General features: G+C 48.4%; 1 protein-coding gene across 1 annotated transcript in view; it reads right to left on the bottom strand.

Annotated features, from left to right (window-relative positions):
• The window catches only part of VPS8 (VPS8 subunit of CORVET complex), a 2,052,516-nt gene that overhangs the window by 1,212,653 nt on the left and 815,668 nt on the right, over positions 1-24,195 (bottom strand). Inside the window, exon 27 of the mRNA XM_078680452.1 lies at positions 5,403-5,474. Within this exon, the coding sequence (XP_078536578.1) occupies positions 5,403-5,474 (72 nt within the window). The remainder of the gene's footprint in view (positions 1-5,402; positions 5,475-24,195) is intronic.

Raw genomic sequence — 24,195 nt, 5'->3', positions numbered from 1 at the left:
TTTTTTACCTGAGATACCTTCACTGCCATCCCCCGAGGCAGGGATTTCCATGGCTTTGATCTTTTGAAGACAGATCAGCAACTTACTGTCTCTGCCCATCTGAACCTTTGGGGGAAAGTTCAGCAGATCTTAGAGTCCTCTGTCTTTTGAGAGGGGTATACGCAGTAAATACAATCTTCTTCATGATCTTCCGAATGCAACCTCAGCTTCATAAAAGTGCCACAAAGTCTGAAGAAACCTGTTATGATGTAGCTGACATGATGTTCTGTCAGAGTTCAGAACAAATGATGACACAAAATGTTCTGAAGTAGTCATCAAAGTTGGTTAGAAATGACAGAGTTAGAAATGTTAAGGTTTTCCGGAAGTGGACTGAACAGAGCTCGGGGAGACCTCCTTGACGCGATGTGCAGTAGAAAATCTAAAGTATGGTAGCTCCTGAGGAGAGTGGTGATCATGGTGCTGCAATCTGATTAGTTGAAGTTTGGGACTTTTTAAATCATGCAAATAGGATAATAAAGTGAATGTTTTTCCAGTCTTGTAGGCTATATTTGGTATAATACTGTTTTCTGGATTTACTATGAGAATCCAAGCTTGACAATGGGAAATGATTCAAGCATGTGCATCTATGAAAGATCCAATAATGAACACCGGGTGATTTTACAGAGTAACATGAAACCTCACCTGGGTGGCTAGAATTCCTTCACATAAGACGGGCCAAATAAAAAGTTGTGAATATTTTACAAAGGAATAATGGCAGCATTCTGAACGCTTACAAATAAATCATTCTGTTAGTCAAATGATGCTATTAATGTGTTGCGCTCTTCAGAATAAGATACATACACTTACATGTGTAGAAAATGGTGCCTTAGCTTGGGTACGTAACTTTTTGGCAGATCCATGATAAAGATATATTTTTTTAAACTTCACCTCCTGTCACAACCCTGCCGTATTGCATCAAGCTTTTATTTCCACCCATGCTATTGTAATGACAAAACGTAAAATGAGATGTGTTAAATGGAATCATTCATTGTGTTATTAAGTTTGTAGAAGGATACGTGGTATTGTCAATAAGTCCTTGGAGTGGCACAGCACAGTATTGGCAAATGCTGGTTGTGTGAGTGAACAGCGGCTGCTTTACTTTAATATGGTATTAGGTCTGTGGTTGTATGATGCAGCATGTGTGCATGCATGATCGTTGTTCTTAGGATATACACTGGTAGGGGTGTTTTCAAATGAATGCAACTGTGTAGAGGTTTGGAAGTGTGTTGGTTAGATGTGTTTGACATGTGCACTTGGTGATGCGTTCAAGGAGGCTGGTGGATGTATTGAAGGATTGTGGCTGTGGATGCTTACACCTGGCTGTGTGAGTCTCCGATGGAGGCACGTGGATATATACTGATGGTTTTGCAGACAATTACTGCATGTTGGTTGGACGTAGGATGGTGGTGGTTGGGCTTAGGATGGTGGGCAGTGATAAACAGGGTTGGTGTGTTAACGTTTTGGGTGAACCTCCAATGTTGGTTGTGTGGAAGTAAAATAGTTGATGTGTCAGTATATGATAGTTGTATGGCTATCTGATGACAGACATGTTGGCATATGATGGTGGATGTGGTTGCCTATAATGATTCCTGATGACCTATGATGTTGGTGCATGACGTGTGTTGGTGTACGATGTTGCATATGTGGACGTGAGTCGGGGGGTACATTGGCATATTACTGTGTTTATATGACAATGTGTGTGCGAGCGTATGATGATGGGGCAAACATGACTTAATACTCCTAAGCCGCAAATTGCTTGTTTTCTCTGCCATCAGCAGGCCCGACAACTAGTCTCTGCAGCTAAATGTCCTAGCGGATCATTCCTGTAAAGAGGCCAAAAACTACATTGCAGCTGACATCTCCAACGACACAATGCTATGGAGAAAGAAGTTCTGGTGCTTAGACCTTCTCTTCCACAACTTAATATTCGCTATGGCCTTCTACAACTGACCATTACGTTAATGTCTGCTGATGGCACGAATAGAGAATTTTAGAAACTGGAGCATCTTGCACAGATTTCATCATCTATGACAAGAACAGACATGTTGACATCACACTCAGTTACAGATCCTAATGCCTCGGATGGCCATCGAACACCTCTGCCTCCACGTCATGAACTTACCATGGCTACCACCGCCCCGGAAAACCAATGGTTGGACACTGTCATTAAATGACGGGAGGAAAGACAATTTAGCTGCATAAAGTAGGTTTACTTTACTTGTTGGATACTGATGATGGATGTGGTGACCTTCAATGTTCTTGGTGTGGACGCATGATTCCCTATCATGTTGGTTGTGTGGCTATATGATGTTTGGATTTTCAAAGTATGATGGTGGGTGTGGTGGAGAGTGGAATAGATGTGTAGGATTATGATTGTGGTTGTGCTGGTGTATAATGGGGCTATATTGGGGTATGACCTGATTTTGTGAATGTATGATTCCGAGTGTAGTGTTATTGTAGAATGGTCGTTGTTTTGGGATGAATGATGATTATGTTGAAGTAGGACAATGGTTTTCTTGGAATGGCAGGGGATGTGCTGAAGTATGATGGTAGACATGCTGGAATATGATAGCATACATGTTGATATATGACAATTGGTTTCTTGAATATGACAAAGGGGGTGTGGATATACAATGTGGGTTGAGTGGGTGTATAATAGTTGATGAACTGGTGTATGATGTTGGCTGTATTGTGGTGGGAAACAGGCCTACGGTGCTGGTTGTTAGGATAAATGAGGTAGGCAAGTGTACACTGGTTTATATATATGGGGTTTCTAAAGCCCGAACCTCGCCAAGAGGCTGTGGAGTGCTGTACAAGGTAAAAGATGAGCATAAAGTCGAGCAATTGGAGAGATTGCTGTGTTATAGAGGATTTTTTTGCACTGTACTGTAGTGAAGTGTTAAAAGAGGTGTGTCTTCAATTATTTCATAAAGTGAAATAGCACTGGGGCCTTCTTGATGGATGTGGGGTTGCAGCACCAGATCCTGGATGCATAAATGGAAAAGGCATGAGGAAGGCTAGAGTATGGCCCTAACAAAATAGCTGCCTCCCGTCAATGCTCCTGAACCGGTCAGTGCAATACTGCTTTATGTCTTGGGGTGTTGTTGGAAGGTTTCAAGTGGTGAATGCTGCCCTCAGCATGGACTTTTGGTGGGCTGAACTTCTCTTGTCGATCTCCTCGTGATCCCTTCAGCCATGGCTTCGCATGACCGCTGGAGCATACTAGGCATGCAACATTGCTTCATGGGCGCACTGCTCTCCATCGCTGTAGCAGAGCCGCCCTAAAGCACGTAAGGCTCGTCTTTGTTGGACTTGTTGGTCCCCAATGCCTGCAGGACCCAGCCACAGTGCCCTGCTATGTGGGGCCTACCTCTGCCTGGCCTCTTCCTCTACATTTCCTACATTTCGGGAGGACTCTGGTTTTCCCCACAGTCTTAGCCTATCAATCAATCAATCAATCATGAAATTTGTATAGCGCGCTACTCACCCGGAGGGTCTCAAGGCGCTTGGGGGGAGGGGGGATCCGTTACTGCTCGAACAGCCAGGTCTTGAGTTGCTTCCTGAAGGAGAGGTGGTCTTGGGTAAGACGGAGGTGGATGGGGAGGGAGTTCCACGTTTTGGCTGCCAGGAAGGAGAAGGATCTTCCCCCCATGGTGGCTCTTCGAATGCGTGGGACGGCGGCGAGGGCGTGGCTGGTCGATCGTAGCTGGCGGGTGGGAGTGTAGAAGGTCAGGCGGTTGTTGAGGTACCTGGGGCCCAGGTCGTCTAGGGCCTTGTGTGCGTGGGTGAGGAGACGGAACGTGATTCTCTTGCTGACGGGGAGCCAGTGCAGGTCTCTCAGGTGTCCCGAGATGTGGCTGTGTCGGGGGATGTCCAGGATGAGTCGTGCGGAGGCGTTCTGGATGCGTTGGAGTCTTTTCTGCAGTTTGGCCGTGGTACCGATGTAGAGGGTATTTCCGTAGTCCAGCCGGCTGGTGACGAGTGCCTGGGTGACCGTCTTTCTGGTTTCGGTGGGGATCCATCGGAAGATCTTTCGGAGCATGCGGAGGATGTTGAAACACGATGATGAGACGGCGTTGACTTGTCTGGTCATCGAGAGGGAGGAGTACAGGATGAAGCCCAGGTTGCGTGCATGGTCCGTTGGTTTGGGTGCGCTGCCCAGGGCGGGGGGCCACCAGGAGTCGTCCCAGGCAGATGGTGATGATCCAAGGATGAGGACTTCCGTCTTGTCACAGACATCCGAGTGTCTTAGATCGCATTGCACAGCACAGCTGCACTATACCTGTCCTGGGACGCACCAGAATATTACTAGTGCTGCTGCGAATTGAAATTCAGTGATAAAGAAAAAGATAAACATAAATGATACAACACCAGTAATCCTGCGTGGCTATATCAGATATTACTGGGAATATCCTCAAAAGTAGGATAATGTACCTCACCTCGACATGGCACCAGCTCAGAGAAGGAGGCCCCGCTCTGTCCGTCGGTACCTCGTCGCGGTACAGAGCTGCCTACACATCCAGAATGGTTTACTGAACTATACTATGAGATACGCATATAGAAACTCCGAAACAACTGCCCCAATTCAAGGCTACTTGGAATCTTTTCCTACACGTCCAAGACTTCTAAAGCACTGCTGTGTTGTGTAGCCCCACTCACTATTCTCTCTTACCCCTGCTCCCTGCCCTGCACATCGAACTCTGCTACTGATCTGTGAAGCTAGACCTACACATTTACCACATATATATGCTAGTGAGTCGGCAGCATATTTGATAACCCCTTACAACATGTTTGTCCAATCATATTTGCTACTTTGTGTGTTTGCTCACTTACTTGCTGGAAGTGGGTATAGGTGCTGGTGCCCTTGTCCTATTCATGACCTGATAGCATGTGAATATTACAGACCTTTAGCAACTATGCTCAGGTTAATCCCGCTGGCATATAATGTTATAATACTTTGTATACTTTTACCCAGAACATGTATATGCTCTAACCCTTAATCTTATATATTTTAACTTTCTTCTTACTTTTTACAATTGGATCAAACGGTTCCTTAATACGGATATTGTTTTGAAATACCAATAAGGAAATGTTCAACAAAAAAAAGGAAAAGGCCTGCTGCCTTGCTTTTTATTTTTTAATATTCTAAGCCTGCAATCTGATGGTGCCACCCACCAGAGACGATACACACAACATACAACTATAAAATCTAGATGGGTAGATTGAAATATCAGCATTAATAAACAATAATATGATAATATAAAATGACTCAATATGTAGCTGTAGTAAACAAATATGGAAAAATGTTGATACAATAATTTACATGTGGTAAACTTGGGAAGCAATGTTTCCAACTTTTTCACCTTGAGTAAAATGTCCACGATTCTTTGCTGATACTCCACAGCTTGCTTGTCATTCTTAAAGTCTTCAAAGGTCTGTGAACACAAGAAGAGAAGACACATGCGAAAATATGTTACTTCATGGGAAAGGATCACTTGCTTAAAGAAAAATTACATACCTTCGGTAATACTTTTTCTTACTGAAAGATCTCTCATTTGTAAATCATGATAAGGCGTCAGACAAATATACAGAAAATATTTTTTTCTACAAATTGGGCCCAGTATCCAGAAGTACATTTTTAGGAGAGCATAGCCCTTGGCTATGCTCAAACAGTAAAGCTGTGCACTAAAGGTACATTCTTTCCTAAATACTTGGAGGGAAAACAAAACACTATGCAAGGGTTTTAAAGCGCCCAGCACTTCTCTGCGTGTTTTATTATTTTTTAGTATTGGTGTTATTGGATGTACTACTAAATATCGACCCCCAGAATATCGTGGTGTACTAATATTGAGGACAGAATATTGAAAGATAAGTGGATATAGGGAATTACAGTTACTATTCCTAACTCCCTTTTAGCTTACCTTGTGTGTAAAAAATATATATATATATATATATGTATATATATGTACCTGCACTATATATATATATATATATATATATATAGTGCAGGTACATATATGTGAAGTAAGGTATGGGAACTATATACTTACCTTTGTCGATATTTTGGATTTGATATTCTGTCCTCAATATTCTGTGCTAATGATATTCTGATTTCAATATTCAGGGTGAACACTGTGTGATTCTAGGTAAAGGAATACGTGGATTTTTTTATGGTACATTTTAATCATCTTTCAACAAATCCAATTTACATCCTACCAATTAGATGGGATTTAAAGTAGAGGGGTGCAAAGTTGTAAAGTCAGGGGATTCACAAATTTGTTTATTTTCTAAACTGTTCAAGCTTTGTGAAATCCAAAATGGACAAGTTACTTACCTTCGGGAACGCCTTATCTGATAGAGACATGATCTAGCTGCAGATTCCTTACCTTAGAACATGGGTACTCACAAACTTTCTCTCAGGGGCCAAATTTACAGTTTGGTTTGTGTCCGAGGGCCGCACCGATGGGGGCGGGGTCAGTGGGGGAGGGGGCGGGGCTAGAGCAATAAAAAAAACTGACCATGAGGTTAATCACAGGTCCCTGCAGCCGACGCCTCCGTCCACTGAGCCACCAGACCTGGCATACACACATCTCTCGCTCTTTCTCTTTCTCTCTTGGTCTCCCTCTCTCGCTCTAGCTCTCTCTCTCTCTTTCTGTCTCTCCCTCCCTCCCTCTCTCCCTGTCTCACTCTGTCTCACTCCCTCTCACTCCCTCTCACTCTCTCTCACTCTCTCTCACTCTCTCTCACTCCCTCTCACTCTCTCTCACTCCCTCTCACTCTCTCTCTCCCTCTGTCTCACTCACTCTGTCTCACTCTCTCTCTCTCTCTCCCTCCCTCTCTCTCTCCCTTTCTCTATCTCTCTCCCTCTCTCTCTCCCTCCCTCTCCCTCCCTCTCTCCATCCCTCTCTCCCTCTCTCTTCCTCTCCCTCTCTCTCCCTTTCCCTCCCTCTCCCTCCCTCTCACTCCCTATCCATCTCCCTCCTGTTCCCTCCCTCTCACTCCGTCTCCCTCCCTCTCACTCCCTCTCCGTCACCCTCCCTTTCCCTCCCTCTCACTCCCTCTCCGTCACCCTCCCTTTCACTCCATCTCACTCCCTCTCCGTCTCCCTCTCCCTCCCTTTCCCTCCCTTTCCCTCCCTCTCCGTCTCACTCCCTTTCCCTCCCTCTCACTCCCTCTCATCCTCCCTCCCTCGCCGTCCCCCTCCCTCTCATCTCACCCTGCCTGTGTGTCAGCCGGGGCACACACACACTCACAGCCGCAAACAGGGTTGTGAATAGATAACACCTACAAAAACATAATATTTTTTAAAACCAATATAGCGCATAATTTCTGGAAGCCATAGGGTCAAATCTAGAACTAATAGTCGGCGCTGAATCAATAGTACATACACTACTTTAACCAAATAAAAGCTGGGCAATCCTTCTTAGTAAAACCTGACCTGTGCTATAAATGTGTTGCTGAATATGAAAGAGTATTCGATTACTTACAGGCATCCAGGATAGGGAAAGTGCTAAATTACCTTGTTTGGGTTTAAAACCGATTACATGCAAGAAGGTTACTCAAAGCTGCAGTAGCATTTGTTAGCGCTCATTATTTTTGGACAAAAATTTAAATCGGAATTTTCTTTTGGGTGGTCTTGCATTCCATGGTAGACCCTGAATGTGGGGCAATAGACTGAGCGAGTGAGAAGCGCCGATTAAGTAGGTAGTTTTCCAGCTAAAGAATGTGCTTTTCTTTTGAGGTGTGCATATGTTTATAAGAAAACATGTGGGAATTCGCCTGCCAACTTCAAGACAGTGATCAGGACTACAGTGCCTAAGGTAGCTGCTCCGATATTCATACTCGCTAACGAGTGCTTGGCAGCTTTCCTGAGAAGAAATACAGTGTGCGGGAAAATGAAGCACTGGCTTTTCGATGAATTAAAAAAAAGCGTCTTAAAATACTGACTGCCTAATACTTTGAAAATAGTTGGCTGGTGCGTGGTTGGGAACTGTTTTTGCTAATTTCACCTGAGGATTGAATAATTACCAAATACAAAAGGGGTTTCCTCCCTCTCACTCACTCTCCCTCCCTCTCCGTCCCCCTCCCTCTCATCACACCCTGCCTGTGTGTCAGCCGGGGCACACACACACAATCACAGCCGCACCCGAGCACTTAACAGGTCTTTAAAAGACCATTTTCATGTTAATGAGGCCTTGATGTATTTCACCTCTTCTTAGGCCCCTGCAGCTTTACTCTGGCTATCGCTGGGATCGCCCGGCCCCCACAGAGCAGCAGAGTCTCTCGCGCTGCTGCAGACACTCTTAAAAAAAATAATTTCAAACACGGGTATGATGTCTCAAGGTCCGCGGGCCGCCACGGAAGGCTTGCCGGGCCGCCACTGGCCTGCGGGCCGTACTATGAGTACCCATGCCTTAGAAGAACAAGTTACTTACCTTCGGCAGTTATATATCTGTAAGAAACATAGGTTAGTTATAGATTCCTTTCCTTAGAATATCCCCCAGGCGTCAGACTGGATCTGTAAAGTTTTTCGTCAACAGTACCCCTGCGCGTGGGTAGGTGGCATTGGTCGACTCCACGTGCGTCGTCGGTGTCGTGGTCACCAGGATGACGCAGCGGAAGTTACTTAGACACCGCCCTTGCACCCTGACGTCAGTTCTGTACACGACTTTCTGCGCCAAGAAAGCAGAGCCATGCAAGACCCTGACCACTGGTGCACAAAACTAGGGCCCTGAAATGATGTCCTTAACCCTAGAAATCAGTTCGCAGAACAGGGAGGATGGGTGGGGCGGTAAGGAATCTATAACTAACCTATGTTTCTTACAGATATAGCGTTACCGAAGGTAAGTAACTTGTTCATCTGAAAGAAACAGTCATAGATTCCTTACCTTAGAATACATACCCCAACAATATCAACCCCAGAGGTGGGTCTGCGAACCAAGATCACATCAGAAAGTCCTAAAGAACAGATCGGCCGAAGAAGCCGTCTCTCCGGACTTGGATGTCCAGGCAGTAGTGTCTCGTAAACGTGGGCAGCGATGCCCACGGAGCTGCCTGACAGATGTCATTTAGGGGGACTCCCGGTCCCAAAGCAGGAGTGGCTGCCGTTGCCCTGGTAGAATGGGCACGCAGCCTCACTGGAGGTTCCTTCTTAGCTAAAGAGTAACAAGCTTTGATGCACAGAACGACCCACCTGGAGATGGTCCATTTGTGCACGGCCCGACCTTTCCTAGCACCCATGTAATCAACAAAGAGCTGGCCATCCACCTGGAATTGTTTGGTGCAATCCAAATAGAAGGAGAACACACGTTTTGGATCCAGACGGTGGAGTCTCTCTTCCTCTTTTGAAGGATGCGTAAAGAAAGTGGGCAAAGTGATGGTTTGGCCAATATCAAAAGAAATGACCACCTTAGGAAGAAAGGAGGGTCGAGTTTGGAGGAAGACCTTGTTCGGACGAACAGCCAGAAAGGGAGGCTAGGAAGACTGCGCATGTAGCACACTCGTCCTGCGAGCAGAGGTGATGGCCACCAGAAAAGCAGTTCTGAGAGTTAAGAGTCTGAGAGAACAGTTATGTAGGGGCTCGAAGGGAGCGCACAGAAGATAGGTTAACACCAAGTTCAAGTCCCACTGAGGCATTATGAAGGGAACAGGAGGAAACAGATGAGTAATGCCCTTAAGAAATCTATTTACAACATGGGACTTGAAAAGAGAAGGCTGATCAGGAAGCCTGAGAAAGGCTGAAAGGGCCGAGAGGTAGTCTTTAAGAGTGCCCAGAGCAGAGCGCTGCTGGGCCAAAGAAAGGAGGAACAAGAGAACCTCAGAAAGAGGTGTGGAAAGGGGATCCACAGCCTTTGCTATGCACCATGCAACAAACTTATTGCATGGTGCAGGCGTATACCGTCTTAGTGGAGGGATGCCTGGCTGCCAAGATTACATCACAGACTTCGGGAGGCAAGTCAAATGACGTCAACTGCCGCCGCTCAATCTCCACGCAAGGAGGTGGAGGCAGGATCAGGTAGAGGACCGTCCCCTGCTGCTGCAACAGAAGAGCCTCCCGAAAAGGCAGTCGGATCGGAGGTTTGATGGCCATTCCACTCTCCACCGCCTCCTCAAAGTTCTCTGAGAATGGGGGCAATGTCATTTATGTAGCATTTATAAAAATCCACTGGTATCCCATCGGGGCCCGGAGCTTTGCCAGATTTCATCTGCAGGATTGCCTCTCTCACCTCATCCTCCTCAATGGCAGCCGATAAGAACTCTCTGCGGTGATCATTAATCCACCCCAACGCTGTGTCATCAAAATATGCAGCGACATCTATGTAACCTGTCCTATGTGTAGTGTAGAGCTGCTTGTAATGGGCAGCAAATATGTTCAGAATTTCTTTTGAGTCAATATGCATCAGCCCATTTTCATACTCCACCTCAAATATTGTGTTTGAAAATCTAGGAGCTCTGATTGTCACGGCCAGGGCTTTCCAGAGTCTTTCACCCTCTCTGTACGCCCGGGCACAGGTGTATTTCGAACTGAATAGTGATTCTCTTTCTGCAGTGTCTGTGTATTCTACAATGAGTTATTTTAGCTGTGCCTCTTTACGGGGAGATTGAGATTCTAACAGGGAGGTCTCTGTAGATTTGATATTTAGTTCCAGTTAGGTCAGCGTGTTTCTAAGGTCACATAAAATACCTCCGTGCTTTAGCTACGCATACCCCTCAAATGGTGACCTTTTAGCTCTCCCATACGCTTGCCAGCGTATGAAAGCTCCCTATTTTTGAGGGAAAAAATACTGTACCTCCTGCCGAACCTCCTCCCTGAAGCACCTGTCCAGCAGTGCAGTAGGGAGCAATCTTCATGATCTATATAGGGATGAAATTACCGGGGGGCAGAGCTTCAACAGAACAGGGGCATGGTCTGAATATGTTCTTGCTAGATGCGTAACCCCCTTTAGCCAGGGGCATAGCCCAGCCGACACAAGCCAATAATCTATACGAGACCAGCGGACATGTGCATTAGATATATATGTGCCTTCCCTATGTGTGGAATGTAGTGTCCTCCAAGCGTCTAATAAATCGTGTTCTGTAAGAATAGCATTTAGGCATTGAACTGCCCTAATGTGTGGTTCAATGGACCCCTGGGAATGGCCCAATCAGGCATTCAGGGCAAGGTTGAAACCTCCTCCTCATATCAAGTGTGTAGATCAGATATTAACTATAATACCCGATAGCGTGGTGAAGAAATGTGTGTCATCTACATTCGGTATAGACCAACACACTAGTGTCACGGACTGCGCAGCGAGCCGACCCCACATGAAACAGGACTTTCCTTGGGGGTCTTTGAGTGTGCCAGCTTGGTAGCATCCCACTCCAGCCTTAATCAATACAGCAGTACCCTTAGAGTAGGTAGAGAAAGAGGAGAAGCACCTGTGGGCGGCCCATTTACCAGCAAAACCAGGGGTGGACCCAGACTCTAGGTGCGTATCCTCTGGCATTGCCATTTGTACGTGGTGTCTAACAGGGTAGCAGACCACATTTCGTCTCTTCCACCGGTCTCTCAAGCCCGGGACATTCCATGTCAACAGGTTTAGAGTGTAGTCAGTCGAGCAAGTTTGTGAGGGCATTCTTTAGTCGCTGCAGCTATGTGATATTTTTAGATAGTTTCTATGCTGTAACAGGGTATGCCTATGCTTTTCTTAGCCTTAATCTGTACTGTTTCCTGCCATGCTGTTCGCTCACTTCGTCGCCATGTATGCCCAACAAATACTATTTCAAGAAAAAACACCCTCCTCCCACCACCCCACTTCCACGACTATGGCCCGATTCCGCAGATGAATATAGTACCCATGCAATTTCCCACAATACTGTCTCCCAAACAAGAGTGAGTCATTTTGGTGGCAAGTATAAAGTCTTTGGTGCAGTCCCCAGTATTGAGGCGTTTTTGATCTTGAAAGTAGTGTAGGGTCGCCATGCCTAATGTAGTATGACTCACAAGAGAATAGACATAAATAACCATAGAGAACATAACAGAAAACCCTGTAGAGTTTCTAGTGGGGAACTCCCATGTGGGGTAGTGTACGCAAGAGTCCGACATTGAACCCCGAGTGGACAGGGGTGCCCAGAGTTCGATAGTGTCACGGTAGTGTCCAATTCACACTGTAATACAAACCCTTATCCCAAGTGACTAAGACTAAACATGTGATATAAACAGGTAGTGTTGGCATAGCAATAAGACTTTACTTCCTCTGCCCTCTATCTTATTTTACATTTAAGGCAAATGATGCTCACCATACTAGTCTGTGTTCATCGTTCCTCTTCTTATTCAGTGTCTTCATTCTGTGGTCGACAGAGGAGAATCTGCTCAGGAGGTCTCCCCCCCTCGTTCAGCCCGGGGGGGCTGCGCAACAATGCTTTTTTAAGGAAGTCCTGCGCTTGCTGAGGTGTGTTGAATACATGTTGCTTCCCCCGATGGTTCACCCTCAATCTTGCAGGGTATAGCATCATGTAGCATATGTCCGCCTGTTGCAGGTTGCGCTTCACCGTGAAAAATTTTCTGCGGGCATCCTGCACAGCCTACGATAAATCAGGAAAAATGGAGATGGAATGGCCATCATGTTGCAGTTTCTTTTTTCCCTTTCCAGCCAAAGTGCTGTGTCTCTATCTTTATAGTTCAACAACCGTGCGATTATGAGGCGGCTGGGCGCAAGTGAATGGTGTGCATGCTTCACTATCAGCACTTTGGAAAAGGAGGAAGCCCCGAAGAGATCCATTAGTAGGCGTTCAATGTAGTCTTCCATGCGGCCTGTGTCTGTTGATTCCGGTATGCCCAAAATTCTTACATTACGGTGGCGCAACACGCTTCTAAGTCCTCATTTTTGGCAGCGATTACTTTTAGCAGGCGTTCCATGCTTTGCATATTGTCCCTCCCAGTAGTGAATGTGTCTTCAAGTTGCGATATTCTGTTCTCCGCCTCATGCCTCATTGATGCGACCATCATTCTTTTCTAGCCTTTGCGGGATAAAGTCCATTCTCTGATCTAGGGAGTCATTTTTGGATTCTATGGAGTTAAAGCTTTGCTTCTTGGTGACCAACAATAAGCACAGGTCTTCCTCTTCCACTTGTGAATTCCCCCCATCTTTAGATGCTGTATCACCTTCACAGCCTGTCGTAGCTTTGCGCAATTCAAACTTCAACTTCGCTTGCTTGCCTTCAGTTCTGCTTATGGTTACAGTTTGGATTCTTCAGTGAAGGTCTATCTGTGCAGTAACTGTGAACTCTCTGCGCTGCGTAGTTGCCGTAGTTTTATTTTACCCTGCCTTCTATGGCCCCCGGGACTTTGCGTTTTGATGTGTGTGCTGTGCATTGTTCCCCTTTACCTCCTTTGGTTCTTCAGTGCAGGCTGCTTGCTCCACAGTTAACCATTGCAGAGTGAAGTGGCATTTTGCTTGTAATCAACTTGTTTGCGCACTAAGAGGGTATACTCCCGTTTGATGCTCCCAGTTTTCAAGGCACTATTAAACTGATAGTCCCCACTTTTTGTTGACTTCGCAACCTGACAGCTCTTTATGTTTAGACCTCCTGTTCTATGTGGCCTCTAGTCGGTTCTCATTGCAGGAGCGCTATGCTGTTCTGTTCATGCGCCACCAGTAGTTAGGTGTGCTGGGCTTGAACTCTTCACCGGCACCCCAGGTCCCCAGCGATACGATTCGGCAGGCTGCTTGATTAGCAGCACCTAGCACGTCAGAAGCCCCTTCTCCTTTCTCACCTCCGTAGTGCAGGGGGGCACTCCAGCTGCGTCGCGAGGATCTCTTTGTCCCGCCGCACGAGACCCGAGCCTCCTGGATCCCCTAAGGCCACAATATGCCCCAGTCTCTCCTAAGCGGGGAGCCCTACCTCCAGTCGCTGCTGTGGCGCTTCGGAAGCGTGCAGCACACACACCACCAGCCAGATCGCTCAACGGCCACAGAATTCATGCTTTGTTTGCTGCTCCACTGGTGTTCTTTTTGTGGGCCTATGGTTGGTGCCTGCGGCAAAGGAATCCATAGCTGGTGATAGGAAGTCGAGATGCACTAACCGACTCCTACGATATACAGCCGATATGTTCTGCCAGCCGTGAGTCTCCAGTAATTTGTGCTTCATTCTTGCGATCCGAGGAAGAGAACTGCAAATCTCCGCCACCGCTCCAATTAGCACCAATTACCCTCGATTTTGGTGAAAGAAATTTAACTTAAGGCAATACCTTTAAATAGGATATTTTTAGATTGTAACTCCGGGCAGCAAGAGCCTCACTAGAGTGTGGCCATTTTGCATTCCGGCTCTCTAACGCCCCCTTGATACCACATCTTAACGTCACACAGAGGGCCTTCTACACAATGGAAAAACTATGTTGTATCTTTCCATGCCTTGGATACCATCACAAACTGTGATCCATCCTCACACTTCATCTCCAAGTCTGACTGTGTCTACAGCCTATACCTTTTCATACCCACAAATATCAAACAAAATACAACTCATCTAAAATACTTCAGCAAGACTTCTTGGCAGCCTTGACTTCAGTGAAACATGATTCCAGTCTTGGAATCACTTCACTGTCTACATATAGCTAGAAGAGGAATGTTCAAGATGCTAATCAATCAATCAATCAATCAGAGTACTTCGAAAGCGCGCTACTTACCCGTGAGGGTCTCAAGGCGCTGAGGGGAGGGGGTGCCGCTACTGCTCGAAGAGCCAGGTCTTGAGGAGTCTTCTGAAGGCGAGTAGGGCTTGGGTCTGCTGTAGGTGGGTAGGGAGGGTGTTCCAGGTCTTTGCGGCGAGGTAGGAGAAGGATCTGCCACCGAAGGTTGTTCGTTGGATGCGGGGGACAGCGGCGAGGGCGAGGCTGGCGGAGCGGAGCAGGCGGGTGGGGGTGTAGAAGTTGAGTCTGCTGTTCAGGTAGGCTGGTCCGGCGTTGTGGAGTGCTTTGTGTGCGTGTGTGAGGATCTTGAAGGTGATCCTCTTGTCGACGGGGAGTCAGTGTAGGTCTCTCAGGTGGGGGTGATGTGGCTGCAGCGGGGACGTTGACGATCAGTCGGGCGGAGGCGTTTTGGATGCATTGTAGTCATCGTAGGTGTTTGGCTTGGATTCCTGCGTAGAGTGCGTTGCCGTAGTCCAGTGTGCTGCGGACGAGGGCCTGTGTCACCCTTCTTCTAGTTTCGGTCGGGATCCACTTGTAGACCCTACGGAGGATGCGGAAGGTGTTGTAGCAGGAGGAGGAGATGGCGTTGACCTGTTTGGAAAGGAGAGGGCAGGGCGGAGTCGAGGATGAATCCTAAGTTGCGTGCATGGTCGGTGGGTGTCGGTGCTGATCCCAGTGTGGTCGGCCACCAGGAGTCGTCCCAGGCTGAGGGGGTGGGTCCGAGGATGAGTACCTCCATCTTGTCCGAGTTCAGCTTCAGACGGCTGTTCCTCATTCAGTCGGCACAGCCTTCATTCCCTAGTGGAGGTTTGTTATGGCGGTGTGCGGGTCCTTGGTGAGGGAGAGGATGAGCTGGGTGTCGTTGGCATAGGAGATGATGTTGAGGTCGTGTTGGCGGGCCACTTGTGCGAGGGGGGCCATGTAGACGTTGAACAGCATCGGGCTGAGGGATGAGCCCTGGGGGACGCCGCAGATGATGTTGGTGGCCTCGGATCGGAAGGGCGGGAGACGGACGCTCTGGGTTCTGCCGGAGAGGAAGGACATGGTCCAGTCAAGGGCCTTCTCTTGGATTTCGGCTTCTAGGAGTTGTGTCTTTAGAGTGCGATGGCAGTCCGTGTCGAAGGCGGCTGACAGGTCCAGGAGGATGAGGGCTGATGTTTCGCCGTTGTCTAGTTGGTGCCTTATGTCGTCTGTGGCGGCGTTGAGGGCTGTCTCGGTGCTGTGGTTTCATCTGTACCCGGACTGGGACGGGTCCAAGATGTTGTTGTCTTCCAGGTGGCGGGCCAGTCGCATGTTGACGATTTTCTTGATGACCTTCGCCGGGAACAGGAGCAGGGAGATGGGCCGGAAGTTCTTGAGGTTCTTGGGGTCCGCCTTGGGCTTCTTGAGGAGGGCGTTGATTTCGGCGGGTTTCCAGCTTTCCGGGAATGTCGCTGTTTCGAAGGAGATGTTATTGACCTTCCGTAGTTGGGGTGCGATGGCAGCGTCTGCTTAGTTGAATGTCCACAGAGCACCTTAAAGAAAAGCACCGCCATATCTACATGTCAAATTCAAGCAGTGCAAACAAAACAGGGCTATGCACTCCAGGCTTGCACTGCTTGTCACCATAACACCATACCACAAGAAATCTGCGGGGGACACTGTTTACTCCGTACAAGCATCCAAGCTCTGGAACTCATGACCATCCAGCATTTGGAGCATATACACATCAGAAGACAGTTAGCAACATGGCTATTTCCAAGACATCTACACCACCCCACATCTCAAAAACAGAATCTGGAAAGACAGTTGCAAACTAAGGCTCAATCTTCAGCGTACAGTCCAAAGATCGGAAACAACCCAACCAGCAACTACTTTCGATAGCCAGGTAAGTTAAGGAGGACTGACTTATAGTTCACCGTGCTAATATACAGTAATGTAATTTCTTAACTAATATTTCTGGCCCACACTAATACTAATACCATAAAAGTATGTGGTTCGGCAGCCAAATATAACCTACACTCACATTAAGAAGTATCTTATTACAAGAGTTGCCCATCATCAGTACTGTGCAGCCAATGCACAAGTTACTACTTGTGTAACAATATATCTGTAAGAGACATTAGTTAGTGATAGATTCCTTACATTAGAATATACCCAGGCTTCAGACTGGATCCGGTAAATTGTTTCATCAGCAGTACCCCTGCGCGTCGGTAGGTGGCGTTGTGCGTCTCTGCGTCCGTCGCTGGCAACGTAAGCGCCGAGATTACATCACAGAGGCTACTTAGGCGCCACCCGTGCCTGCTGACGTCAGTTCTGTACACAACTTTCCAAGCCAGGAACGCAGAGCCAGGCAAGAAACTTACCACTGGTGCCATGAAACTAGGGCCCTGAAAGGGATGACCTTAACCCTAGAAATCAGTTCGCAGAACGGGGAGAATGGGTGGGGCGGTAAGGAATCCATCACTAACTAATGTCACTTCCAGTTATAACATTACACAAGTAGTAACTTGTGCATCTGAAAGAGACACGTTAGTGATAGTTTCCTTACCTTAGAATAGATACCACAGCAATACCATCCCCGGTGGTGTGTCTGCGAACAAGATTACACCAGAAAGTCACGGAGAACAGAACGGCCAAAGAAGCCATCTCTCCGGACTTATGTCTTATATAGCGCAACGGCTGCCCCAGGAAAGGGACGTCCTGGCACTAGTACAGGAAAGACTAGCAAAGTAAAAGAAGCAGGCAAGAACAAAGATACAGGGAAAAAGTAGGTGTTAATGGCCTTTCTGAAAGCTAAATAATTGTCAAGGCCACAAATCTGCCCAGGGAGTGAGTTCCACAGAGTGGCGTCTCTATAACGAAAAGAGCGGCCACCAGCCTGAACTCTACGTGTCTGGGGAACCACCACCAAGTGCTGACCCTGTGAACGGAGAAGACGTGTAGGAGAGTATGACAGCAAGAGATTGGCCAGAATGGGAGGAGTGGCCACTTTCAAAATCTTGAAAGAGATACATAAGATTTTAAATTCAATGCGCCAGGCCACAGGTAACCAGTGAAGACGGTGGATGGCGTTTGATACAGAGCAAGATTTGTGCAGGCCTCAGAGTGTTCTTGCTGCTGCATTCTGAGCCCTTTGCAGCCTTGAGACCTCCGCCTTATTGGACCTTAGATAGAGGGAACAGGCACAATCAAGTCTCGACAAAACCATAGCCTGAATGATGACCTGACATGTGAATGCATCAAAAAATCCCAGCAAGGGTCTAAGGTTTGACTGTGAAGGCAATAATGCTTGGTAAACGTGTGCAGCGAAGCCCACGTAGCTGCCTGACAAATATCCCACAAGAGAACGCCGCGTCCCAAGGCAGTAGTGGCTGCCGTCGCCATGGTAGAATGGGCACGTGGCCCCACAGGAGGCTCCTTCTTAGCCACTGAGTAACAAGCTTTGATGCACAAAACGACCCATCGAGAGATGGTCCGTTTGTGCACGACCTGACCTTTTCTGGCGCCCTCATAGCCTACAAAGAGCTGGTCATCCACCCAGAACTGTTGTGTGCGTATCAGATAGAACGAGAGCGCACGTTTTGGGTCCAGACGGTGGAGCTTCTCTTCCTCTTTTGAAGGATGTGGAGGCAGAAAGAAGGTGGGCAAAGTGATGGTCTGCCCGATGTGGAAGGCCGTGATCACCCTTGGCAGGAAAGAAGGACGGGTCCTTAAAACCACCTTGTCCGGATGTACAGAAAGGAAAGGAGGTTTGGAAGAAAGAGCCTGGAGCTCACTCACTCTTCTGGCAGAGGTGATAGCTACCAGGAAAGCCGCCTTGAGAGTGATAAGACGCAAAGGACAGTTATGAAGGGGCTCAAAGGGAGCGCACATCAGATACGTCAAGACACGGTTCAAGTCCTATTGAGGCACAGGAGGAAACGTGTGCGTAATGCCTTTCAGGACACGGTTAATGACCGGATACTTAAAAAGAGAAGGCTGATCTGGAAGGCAGAGATGGCCGAAAGATAACCTTTGATAGTGCCCAGAGCAGAGCCCTGCTGGGCCAAAGAAAGAAGGAACAAAAGAACCTCGGAAAGAGGGGCATAAAGGGGATCCACAGCCTTCGCTGTGCACCATGCTACAAACAAACGTGTTCCACCTGCAGGCGTATACCGTTTTAGTGGAGAGACGCCTGGCTGCCAGAATGATATCTGAAGTGGTGTAGGCAGAAAGGCGTACAACAGACTGCAACTCCACTCGCGACGAAAAGTGTCGCCGAGCGAGTGCTGCCTTGGAAATTCCAATGCGCAGAACTGATGACATTTCGCGTTCTCTTCGGTGGCGAGTAGATATAACCAAGGCTCTCCCCACTGCAGAAAGAGACCTTGCTTCACGTCTGAGATCAGACACCATTCGTGATCCGTCCAAGCACTGGCAGCTGAGTTCATCCGCCCTGGCGTTCAGAGAACCTGCCAGGTGTTGAACCACCAAGGTGATGCCTTGATATTCCAGCCATGTCCAGAGGCGCAGAGCCTCTTGACATAGGGTCCATGACCCCACCCCGCCCTGTTTGTTGTAATACTACATGGCGGTGGTGTTGTCCGTGAACAGCTGCATCACACTTCCCCGGACAGAGGGAAGGAATGCCTTCAGTGCAAGTCGGATCGGCCGCCGCTCCAAAAGTTTGATATGGAGCGGGGATTCCGCCGGACACCAGAGGCCTCTGATCTCCCTCTCTCCCATGTGGCCCCCCCCATCCCAGAGGGACGCATCCGTCACCACTGTGTGCTCCGGTTGGGGAAGGGAGAGGGATCTGCCGCTGACTCAATCGCGGTCCGTGCGCCACCACTGCAAATGTCATGCAGTGCCCTCCGAGATCAGGACGTGGTCGGACCGGTTGCCCTGATGCTGTGCCGACTGAAACTTCAGGTCCCACTGCAGAGCCCGCATCCGCCACCTGGCGTGATGCACCAGAAGGATGCAGGAGGCCATCAGCCCCAGGAGCCACAGCGTCAACCTGACCGAGACCCGGGATAAAGGCTGAAAGATCGGAAATAGGAGCCTGAATATCCTGAACCCGCTGTTCGGGGGGGGGGGGGGGGGGGGGATGGGGATAAACCTGAAACTGCGCTGAGTCCAGAACCGCTCCGATGAAAGGGAGCTTCTGTGAGGGGCACAGGTGTGACTTCGGCACGTTGATGGAGAACCCCAGCGAGTGCAGGAGGTTTGCCGTAGTCTGGAAGTGGGAGACGACTGTCTGGGGCGAATCCGCCTTCAACAACCAATCGTTCAGTTAGGGGAAGACTGAAACCCCTAATCTGCGCAGATGAGCTGCGACCACCGCCATCACATTCGTGAACACCCGTGGGGCGCTGGTAAGGCCGATAGGGAGCACAGTAAACTGAAAGTGCTCGTGGCCTACCGTGAACTGCAGGTAACGCCGGTGGGCCAGCAGGACGGGGATGTGGAAATACGCGTCCTGCAAGTCCAACGCTACCATCCAGTATTCTGGGTCCAGGGCAGCTAGGACCTGAGCCAAAGTCAGCATCTTGAACTTCTCCTTCCGGAGGAAGCCGTTGACGCTCCGTACGTCCAAGATAGGGCGTAAGCCTCCTTTGCCCTTCTTGGGTACCAGAAAGTTTTGGGAATAGCAACCACGTCCTACTTCTGGCCCAGGAACGCGCTCGATGGCCCCCTTGGCTAAGAGGGCCGTACTTCCTCCTGCAGAAGTTGCAAGTGATCCCCGACATGCGGTGGTACTGCGGTGGCATGGCTGGAGGGGACGATTTGCAGCACCCACCTGTCCGACGTGATGGTACGCCAGTGGGGGGGGGGGGTGGTGGAGGACCCTGCCCCCCACTGGCGACGAATGGGCCTGAAATGCCGGACTAGGAAGGCTTAGAGGCAGATGCTGCAGGGGCGGGTGTGGACTGACCCTGCTGGTGTCCCCCGTTACCGCCACGGCGGCAACCACGTCTGCGACTGCGTTGAGCCTGGGTCTGCGGTCTATAGCTGGCTGGATGTGTGGGGGTGCCCCTTCCTTGGCCACGAAAGGAGCCAAAAGCGGAAGTTTGCTGGCGTTGGCCTAGGCCCAAGGACTTGGCTGTAGCCCTGGAGTCCTTGAAACGCTCCAGCACACTATATGCCTTCTCGCCAAAGAGGCGACGGCCATCAAAGGGCATGTCCATGAGGGTGGCCTGGACATTGCCCAAAAAGTTGGTGGACCTCAGCCAAGCGTGGCGGCGAACCGCCACCGTCGTTGCAATCGCCCTACCCAGCGAGTCCATTGTGTTGAGTCCACACCGTATGGAATAGCGTGCGTCATCCCGCCCTTCCGCAAGGGTTTGGGCGAGCTTTGCCTGGGCCTCCTCCGGGCACAGTGGCAGCACCTCCGCAACCGTATCCCACAGAGAGTGGGTGTAACAGTCCAAAAGGCAGGCGGTGTTGACAGACCGCAGCCCCAAACTCAAGGAGGAGAACAGTTTCTTCCCAAACTGATCGTACCTTTTGGATTCTGGATCCGGAGGAGCAGTAGGGAATGTGGTCTGGGAGGTAGAGGCCTGGGTCACCAGGCACTCGGGGTGAGGTGAACAGACCGAAAGCTAGAGGCACCCAGAGCCGGGCGGTGGCGTCGGGCCACGTTCCGATCCACAGGGAGGCCTGTGGAGGGCTTGCACCAGGTGCCCAGTAGAACGTCAGTGAGGGCTTTGTTAAACGGCAGTAGAGGCTCTGAGGAGCTTGCCTGTGGTTTGAGCACCTTAGTGAGGAGGTTAGTCCTCACGGCCGCAACAGGGAGTTCAATAGCCAAGGCCTTGGCTGCCCTGTTCAACACCACACTGTAAGCAGCCCCCTCCTCCGCAGCCATGGAGGGAGGAGAGACGAATCCAGAGTCGGGCGAAGTGTCCAGACCACTGGCCTAGCCTAGCTCGTCTGCCCAGTCCTGGCTCAACTGGCACTGCAGTGCCAGAGGGTCCTCAGATTCCTCCCAGTCCCCCTAGTCATCCATCTCCTGATAGTCAGGGAAAAATGATGGAGCCGGGTCGTAGGTGAATTGCTCACCTGTCGGCGCTGGTCCGACACCGGACCGGGGCTGGGACTGGGACGACGTCGTACGGGTAACGGCGTCGTGGGCGACACCGCCGGGGTCAGCGCCAGCAGAGGAGTCGTGAGGTCGACTGACGACGACCTGGATCTAGGCCCGGATCCTGCGGCGTCGGGACCGAAGCCGCCGGCCCACTAGGACTCCAAGACGGACCCGCGGGGCCGAAAGTGCCTCGACAGGGTCCGACGGAGGGAAGTGAGTCCTCCTGGCCAAGAGGAAGTCACGTATCTCCTCCGGCGTCGCGCGCAGACCAGGGACCAGCGGGTGTGGAGATGGACACAGCACTTGCTGCTCCGGCGGGGTGGTGTCGCCCGAACCCCTGGTCGCGTCGCGCGAGCGTCGGAGGGAGTCAGAAGAGTGATGACGCCTCTTCAACTTCTTTTTCGAGTGCCCCGACTTACCTGAGGACTTGGCGCCAGAGCTCGAGTCGCTTATGGGGCCGCTCACATCTAGCCTTCGAGGTCAAGGTCCGGCAGTCGTGGCACGACTTGTCATCGTGGTCGGCCCCGAGACAATAAAGGCACCGGCGGTGGGGGTCGGTCACCGACATCAAGCGGTGACAGTCCTCGCAAGGGTTAAACCCAGGCATCCCTATCGGCACCGCAAGTCAAAGGTCGACTCGAGAAGATCTCAAAAGTGATAAAAAAAGTTAGTCAAAAATTGACTGGAGTACTGCTCTTCCCGGGTCTGTGCTTGCTTAAGTGGAAAAAAGAAGAACTGACGTCAGCGTGCGAGGGCGGCGTCTAAGTAGTCCGATGACGTCATCCCGGCGATCACAACGCCAACGACGGACGCGGAGCCGCAAACGATGCCTAGCGACGCGCAAGGGTACTACTTTCCGGATTCAGTCTGACGCCTGGGGATATTCTAAGGTAAGGAATCTAACACTAACGTGTTTCTTTCAGATTGTAAGTATACCACTAATCCTTGTTAGAGAACGAATTTTATCCAGTGAAGTGAGAATCAAAAGATATACAGACAAGCCTCAGAATGTAATGGAGGCTTACTCGTAAATTCCATCTTTACTGAAGTTCAAATTAATGAATACGGTACCTTGATGCCCTGCAATGGACTGTGATTAAAATCAGAATATTACACACACACATCTGACATCCATTTTCACCTCTATTCTGTGCTCCTCAGAGGCAATCTAGAGATAAGTGCTAGCAATGCAAATAGGTCTGGCATTAGAGGAATGTTTTCTGGTAATGCCAATCATTACAAGTAAATAGCATGAGAATAGATATGTACTGGTGTAGAAGGAAAGAAATATAGAATATTTTTTGTGTAAGTTAAAAGGTCAGGTAACAGTTGCACTGTCAAGAAAGACCTAAAAAGAACACATAGGTTGATGAACCTTCGTGTGCGTCTTTTTATCTAAGACTGCTAAATTTTAATTAAATAGGTGAGATAGTTGAGTTATCTGACCTAACAACAAAATCAATTGCCAAGAGAAGCATCTATTTTTGTATTTATAAAATTTCCCACCTCCACAGAGAGAACACCAAATATTATTTTCCTTCTTGTTTTTCACTTTAATTGTAAAAGAAATTAGTATTAAATAGGGGCTTATATAATTTGTAAGGCCACCTACTATAAACAAACACAACAACATATATATTTACATATTACTATTTACATAAACATATACAAAACACATATATATATACATAAATCTGAAAGCTGTATCCTTATTCAAATGTCATAGCCCAATTTTTTACAAAAAAAGGATGTTTGTTATATGTACGAACTCCACATTCCTTTCGAAGTAAGCTCCCCCAGACCTAACACAAGAAGTATAAATAGTCCATATCTATTTTAGGCTATCTCCAATCCTTTTACTCCTTGTAACTGATACTTTTACACAATCAATAATTTGGCTGGGGTCTTCTTCAAACAAAGTGTCGACGCGTTTCAGCCATCATAATTCTGGCCTCATCAGGACTAGGGCTAATAGATAGTTCAGTCTAAAAAATTCAAAGAAATGTGTGTATAACTATACATACCAGTTTCAAAGAAATATGTTCAAACAGTCAGAGGTCTACATATACAGAATTTTTTATATAATAAAAGTTACATATATACATTTATACAAATCTAGATATATAATGGCTAGAAATGGACAGACTGGAAAAATCACCCCAAGTATCACAGTTGCAGTACATATGTGCACACTATATACGCTTCCTTATAAACCTTTTTAATAAATCAAGAAAAACACCCTGTGTCTTATTATTAAAAAACGAACAAAAAACCTTTATATCCCGGTGAAAATCTAGTATAAACGGCACCTGATATCCATACTACAAATACCTTCGAAGCTATATATTCTTGACCCAGTATGGTCTGGTAATTTTCGTAACTTCAGCACCAAAAGAAACTAAAAGAAACAGGGACGCTAATCAAAACCGGAGTCTAACTCTAA

This window comes from Lissotriton helveticus, chromosome 3_1, assembly GCF_964261635.1.
Source record: "Lissotriton helveticus chromosome 3_1, aLisHel1.1, whole genome shotgun sequence".
Classification (NCBI taxonomy): domain Eukaryota; kingdom Metazoa; phylum Chordata; class Amphibia; order Caudata; family Salamandridae; genus Lissotriton; species Lissotriton helveticus.
This window is presented reverse-complemented; position numbering and strand designations above follow the sequence as displayed.